Source organism: Anneissia japonica, unplaced genomic scaffold (genome assembly GCF_011630105.1).
Source record: "Anneissia japonica isolate Jap-2015-1 unplaced genomic scaffold, ASM1163010v1 scaffold21_len1647178_cov195, whole genome shotgun sequence".
Taxonomy (NCBI): Eukaryota; Metazoa; Echinodermata; class Crinoidea; order Comatulida; family Comatulidae; genus Anneissia; species Anneissia japonica.
Genome location: NW_022750455.1, coordinates 975,675 through 983,185, shown reverse-complemented (window position 1 = coordinate 983,185; position 7,511 = coordinate 975,675). Strand labels below are relative to the sequence as shown.

At 34.5% G+C, this 7,511-nt stretch overlaps 1 protein-coding gene across 7 annotated transcripts in view; it reads right to left on the bottom strand.

The window, feature by feature from the left end:
* Window positions 1-2,386: 2,386 nt before the first annotated feature.
* LOC117121328 (prominin-1-A-like) overlaps window positions 2,387-7,511 on the bottom strand; it is a 60,659-nt gene continuing 55,534 nt past the window's right edge. For 3 of the 7 annotated variants that reach the window (XM_033266476.1, XM_033266478.1, XM_033266477.1), the window contains 3 exons: window positions 5,102-5,134; window positions 3,421-3,669; window positions 2,387-2,769 (listed from right to left, as the gene is read on the bottom strand). In XM_033266476.1, the coding sequence (XP_033122367.1) occupies window positions 3,459-3,669; window positions 5,102-5,134 (244 nt within the window). In that variant the 3' untranslated portion in view covers window positions 2,387-2,769; window positions 3,421-3,458. Of the gene's footprint in view, window positions 2,770-3,420; window positions 3,670-5,101; window positions 5,135-7,511 lie in introns of those variants that run through there. The other 4 variants (XM_033266480.1, XM_033266479.1, XM_033266482.1 and 1 more) reach the window with 2 other exon arrangements.

Sequence of the window (7,511 nt, the reverse complement as noted above, 5' to 3'; positions counted from 1 at the left end):
CAACATTCTATTTATACTATATTTCCACAGAGGTGGATTCAAGATGGTACCAATCTAGGACCTATGGGGAAAGGTTAGCGTTGAACCCCTTATTACCTATTGCAGATATCTGGGGCATAGCTACCTAGAAGCTCTTGAGTCTTAGCCATTTTAATCTCTTCACTAAACGTCACCAGGGCCGCCAAGAGGGGGAACTGTAACGGGCAAGGATTGGTGTGGGCCCCAGTTATAGGCGCTCTGTCAATCTGGAGGGGGTCCATTATTAGGGGACCCATGCCATTATTGAGAGCCCATGATAGTAATTATAATTTTTGAAAAAAATATTGTGAAAAAAAAATGCTACCTGCAATTTCTATGGGCCCCTGGTAAGCTTGGGCCCTGGGAATCTTCCCATCCTGCCCCCTCCCCCTCCTCTTGGTGGCACTGGTTGGCACACTGGTTAGTTTCCACCACTCGATCCGCCACTGTTTCAATAGATATAGTTCTCTCAAGGCGAGACTTTTTTTATACCTTGTTTAGCGAACCCGCTGACTGCAAATATTGATTTTGAATAATAATAAAATTTTATTTTTGGCCAATTAGTGGAAAATTCAGTAAAAAAATAAAAGTTTTTCTTTATTTTTATTAGCCATCTGCTGCCTTGAAATCTCCAAAGATATGTATATTTCTTCCTAATTATATAAATTTGAAGCATTTAAGCATCTTATTTCACATTCACCAATAACATTTTATTTTATTTTCTAAGAAACTTAACAAAAGAATTATCCTAAAACCCAACAGAAATGTCTAAATTTATACTTTAAACACAGATTTGTTATACAAAGATTATTTGTTGCATTTTTAAGCCATACATAAAATTATGTACATGGCCAAACAATTTTACATAATTAAAACATTTCACTCAATTGTATAAGAAAAACTGTTAAGAAGCTTAATAAAAGACATACCCATTAGATCTGGAGTTAGTTTATAAGAAAGATAAATAAAAGTTTCAAAAATTGGCAAGAAGCAAGGGAAGTTAAATGCTTAACATTACTTACACAAATATAAACTGTTGTTTATTACTTAAATACTTTGATTTAAAAATTGACATTAAGCAACAGGTTGAATGTACAGTATTGGTTTTAAATTTATTATATGTGAATGAATAAAAACATTTCAAATTATCTAATATTATAACTGAGCATAAAGCCATAGGTTACAATTCTGATCACAACATCACTATGCACACACTCAGATGGCAAGGCATAGAAGTAACCATCAGGACGGTTCCTGGACTTAACTATCGGGGTGCTCATAATACACTGCGGTCTTATATAGGAATTAGTAATGGGGTCTGCACATGCCACAGTGAGGCAGACGCTTGACTAATCCACCAAGCTTTTTTCGCACAAGTATGTACATCATAAAGCATATATTATTCACATTTAAATCCATTTTCAATGTCATCTATTTTTCAAACATTTGGTTTCGAATTTGGTAAATTTTATATATAAAATATTTTTATTATATACTATTAAAGGCAGCATTTAAATGCATTATTAATCAAGGTGATTATGTCTATTACTATATTATTTATTTGATAATTATACTAAGAGGACCTGTAACTTATCTACTGTACATTGCTTTAGTAAGGGAGCTGCTGTAGCACCCCCTTTGTTGCTTCAAAAGTTTCTCAATAATTGTTTTACTGTACTGAATTAAAATAAAAATATCCCTGCTGGCAGTGCTGGTTAATACACACCGACTGACGAAATATAAAAAGGGATCTTAGATTTTGAATCTATTAGCCTTTTCCAACAAGATTAACCCCTTTTCTCAAGATTGGGACCTGTCCCCAAATAATACCAAAGTTCTAGAGATTAAATCGCATACTTTAGTGGTGAAACTGGATGTGGATTACAGTGGAGAATGGAGGGGCCTATGTGCAAAAGTGAACTGCAACATGCTAACAAGTTAAAAGCAAGTGATTCTTGTGTATTCTCGTTTTAGATATATGCGTACACTGCATTCTGAAGCCACACTCGCACACACACACACTATGGAGGAATCACTCTGTATTCGCTAATGATTGGCCAAGAAATTTTTCCGAGGCACGAGCACATGCCCCAAGCAGTCAAAGTCTGTTGAAAACACTCCCATCAGACACAGTGTGTGCCAAGCTTCTTAAGTTACTGGCCCACATCTACATATAGATGAGTCTACGCATCGCTTTCACAACTAATCCCTATAAATCAAAATATAGGAATTTATACGGTGCCTTTTGCATTACAAGTTTCAGTGTTTCCTGGTCAATGGATGTTTTCTAGCTAAGCTTCAGTTCTTTATGGTTGTATGAACATCACACATTATCTCACAGCAATACATTCACAAACACAAAAAAACATATTTCTTCATTCCCTTATATTGCAACAACCCAAATTCTTTGTTTTTACTGTACAAAGTAATCATATACCCCCTACTTTTTAATTTCTGGATCTGAAAGTGAGGATCAAGTTATTTAAAATACCCATATAACACATGCCTGGTTATCTTAACTATTATTTTATGCCTACACCAACAACAATTAAATTATAAAGCAATTAAAACAATTCATCAAGCAGCATTCAACCCTCTTGCCAACTACAATTTGACTTGTAGTAAAATGTTTATCAATAATTCTCTGTGGTTAAATGTAGGTGAGAACAACATATCAAATGGCTAGTCAATCATAATCAGCAATTCATCAATGAACTTTTTGTATATTATTTCCTGTCTTCATTCATCTACCTAATAAACAAAAAATTGAAAAAATGTTATGATATTTAAGTGGCATTGAAAAATTGTGTTAATAATAAGAATAAAAAGATAGGAGTGATGTTTTGCCCTACCTGACGTGTTATTGTACTGAATACTCAGGTAGGGCAAAACATCACTCCTATGATATTTTCCTGATGCAAACTCGCATAATAATAAGAATAAAAACAACAATCATCTTAATATCAATTAAATTAAAAACTTTATAGTATAAAAAACTTCTAGCAATCTCAAAAGCTCCGATGAGGGCAGTATATTTGAGGCAGTGGAGCATATCGGCTTAAACGGCCACCCATACAAAAAAGATTTATTAATCGCCCATACAAAAAAGATCTATTAATCAATCAGCCATGTGTTTCTAGAGCTCATATTCAGAGCTAAAAACAGAACATTACTCATAAAAATGAACAAAATAGATCTACTAGCGTCTTCAAATTAAGGATGAAAATTAAAGGTAGAAAATATTTGTCTGTTTTGTATTTGATTGTGCATGTGTTTGACTTTCATGCAATGTAAAATAAAAAATGATCGAACGGATTCAACTATTCCTATGCACTATTAAGAAAATTAACAAGCAGAGCTAGAGACACAAAATAAGTAGAATGAAAAAGCAAAAAGCATTACATATATACAGCCAAAATTTTTAAGTATCTTCATCAAAATTAGGTTGGTGGTTGCAGCAGTTGTTGTGTTTCATTGTATGTAACTGGTATAGATATTGGAAGTGATTCCTTTGTTCCTCTATCATCAGTATCAACTGTCTCGTACATGGTGACCGTGGCATCGCTGTAGGATCTATGCAAGGCTACATATTGCTGTTGCCTATCCCAGGCTTCAACATCAGCAGTGGGGTGGACAGGATCTTGGGATGGACTGTGGGAATGAAAGAGCTGGCATTTTGGAAGCATGCCTGTAGGATGCCAGGCTGGTGATCCTGTGCACACCAATCACGTCACTGCACATCAGAAGATACATCTGGGTAGAGAGCACCACAATCAAGACACAATGTCAAGGAGAACGGAAGAGGATTAGGTTTGGAAGGAGGCAAAGAAAAACTATCTTCAGGAGAACCTGACAATAAAATACAGAGGCAAACCGAGAGTGATAAATTTGGTTGAACTACAGCAGAAGCCAAACCAGGTAAGGCAAACACGTTGATCTTCAATGGAAAAGTAGAAAGCAAAGCAGTCAGAAAAAATAAATGTTAACCTGGTGTGAAGATAGAGGATACTACAGCAGAGGTAAACCAGAAATATTACAAACATAGCATACACTACACACTGCAAGCTCATGTGTATATTGTAATACTGTAATTTGTTGTGTTGGTTGTTTTTTTTATTTTTTAACTTTATTGAAAGCCCTATGTGTGCGGCCCGCCAACCCTCTTTGGCTAGCAATGCCCTTGTTTTTTAGGACCCGACACCGACCATCTGTTAAAAGATAGTAGAACTGAACATACAGTGGTTAAAAAGTAGTCCATGAAGGTTTTTGGAATCACCACCCGAAAACTTTCTCATTTTGAATTAACATAAAAATTATCAACTTGAACATAGAAATTAATGTACTGTATTAAAAAAAATATTTTCTTATAATTTTACAGTGAAAAATAATACAAACACTTCAGTTACAGGAAGTGTTTTATTACTTGTTTATCATTATCCAATAAAAAATCATGGTACACATTTTTTTAATTCAATAATTTCTATGCTCAAGTTAATTTGTATGTTACTGCAAAATGAGCAAGCTAATTTCAAAATTATTTTTTATGACTTTTTGTCATTTTTCAGGGGACAATAATCTTTAAGTATGGTATTAAATTAAAGCTGCAGTTTTAAGTCATCACTTGGTTATTTAATGTGGGCCTGCATTAATCCTGTCAATTATGATGAAAATCTAAACATCCAGGAGTTCCACATTATTAAAGCCACACTTTTCCATCTGGCTGTGATTATAATCATTTTTCATAAGGAAAATCAGTTCTAACCCAAAGAAACAAGTTGCATAGTAAACAGTGCATCAAATTCACAAATAATTAAGATGCTTTGTTTTTATAATTTCTGATCAATAGACCTTACTGGCCTGTCAGTAGATCTTACTGACCAATCAGAGCAGGACAAGGACTATGCACTTATCTCGCAAATGCATGTGTTTGCGTATGATTTCGCCCTTGTTTTGTGGGACCTTGGCCAAAATATCCAAGAGAAGGCTTAGTGGATAGGACCATTGCTTTGCTGATGATTAATATGACTCATAACTGCAGCTTGAAGTGAAAATATTCAAAAGAAAAATATTTAAAAAGTCTTACGCATAGCCGTTTCTTTGAGGATGGACCTTGTTTCTGTATAGAAAGACAAAAAATGCAAGATTATTAAACAACGAAATAGGGATGAGAATAGTTTGAACACGTTTACAGAAAAAAGAGAAAAGTTGGGTGGATATGGGATGAAGACGGAAAAGAGGACCAAATGTACACAGTGAAGCCTTGCTTCCATACAATCGCTACACGCTATCACCGACAGCTTTCAGTGATGCTGATGGTCAGTTGAATCCAGGAGCCGTCCCGACTGCATCAGGGACTTCTAAGCAATGCAACAATTGCACTGAAAACACTGTAGCTACAGTGTAGCGATTTTAAGGAAGCCAGGCTTGAAGAGGAAAAAATGTTGATTTTAAATGCAGAAAATGAATTATCTAAGCTAGAATGACTGACCTAGTTGTTTGATACAGAAAAATGCAGCAAGTTACTTAAAATCTCTTATAAATAAAACATGTTAAAAAAAAAATAAATACAAATACAAATTAGGTTTTTTGGGTTAGCTGAAAAAAAGGAGTATACACATGCATGCTCATACTAATAATAATTACTAAAATCATTTAAAAAAAATTTTTTTCATGCTGTTGAGAAAAAAGTTACTAGATAAAACATTCTCAGATACAACAACGACATAGCACATAAGGATTGATTTTTACTTAAATACCTACGACAAGAATTCACTGTTGCATCTGCCACCACTTTTTGTAACAATAACTATTTCTGGGTACGCGCAAGGTGCTGACCCCAGAGCCTCCCTGCTGTTTTTGTTTTTGTGCTTGTTACCAGAGCTTTGAAAGCATCCAGCATCGCCAGTTTTGAACGGACAGGCAGGAAATTTTGTACACATAAACTAGAGGTGATTTCCAACAAACTTTCACAGCCCTTTTTAGACCCGAGGGTTCCCCCTACACCTACAAAACAAAACAGGGGTTTCAGCAAGGAATGCACATTACTACTAATAGGGCACGTCGCATGAATGGCACGGTTAAGGATGTGTTCTAAAGAACTTAAGATTGTGAGTTTAAATCGCATCTTGGTATACAATTTAAAAAAAAAAAAAAAAATTCATATTTCAATCACACATTCTAATTATTTGAAATTTCTTATTAGCTCTTCTACAAAATCCAATATAATAACATGCACCTGTACCGTATTTAAACGTGGAGGAACGCACGGACAGGCGAGAGGTTGCTCTTGTTTAATCTAAATTTATTCTGATAAAAAACTAAATTAAAGAATGTGGCTTTCTAAAAGAAAATCACAGATGCTATTTCCTACAGAAGCATTTATGCCTATGCTATTGCGAATCATTTCAATTGATTAGTATGCACAAGGTAGTTTGGTGTCAGTGAGGTCACATTACACCCAAGAATATTTGCTACCCCTGGGCAGAGGTAGTAGAAAAGTAAATAATGAAATTATAACAAGAAAATAAGTTTTTATGTACTACATGTCTCTCCAATTAAAGACTACTTTTGAACCAGCATTTCCATGATCGTTAGCAGCTTTTGGTCTCTAATTACAATAATAAAGATAAAAGACATTAGTTAATATGGGAACATAGAAAAGTGGTCTTTTAATTGGAGGGGGAGACATATTTTGACCTTTAATTAGTTTACTATATAAAAACACAAAGAAGAGTTACAAGATTTGGATGGCATTCTCTAGTGAAGGAATTACATGCATTAGGTGTGATTTTTTTTATACCTTGTTTCAGGAACCCACTCCCACAATAATGATTTTAATAAAAAATAAATTATATATTTGGCTTGTAAGCGCACCTGCCATCACAAAAACAAATATTGTATTTATTCTGTACTAATCTTGCCCCTTTGGCACCTCCCTAAATAAGAACTAGAGGTCAGGGTTTCCATTTTCTTGCTTAGCATTTTGCTTAGGTTATTTAGCCAGGCACTATATCTGCGTTGCTCTGTCTAGCTAGCCGTATTAATTGCTGGGAGTAACCTTTTAAAGTATCACCTTCATTCGCTTCACATTACAGAAACTGGGGATAAGCCAAGCGATTATGAGACCTATTGGCTCCTGAAAAGACTTACTTTGAAACAAGGTATAAGAAAAATCTAGCCTTAACTGTTTACTAATTAGTATGTACTTATTATATAATTATTTTTTAGTGAAAGAAAATATAATAAACATTAATAGTGCTTAATTTGAAAATTGTTATTTCTGGTCAGCCATGCTTATATATCACAGTTTAAAATATTGACAGGCTGCAAAGAAGTTTATGGTATATTTCATTTTCAAGCATTGTATAGACCAAGGCTTAAAGATAATAGACCTATAGTTGATTTATTGTTTAGAGGTTTCTTAGTTGGTTTTTGGCTCTGCTAAAAGTCATCCAACTCGTCAAGTGGCAGGCAACAAAAACGAATGTACATAA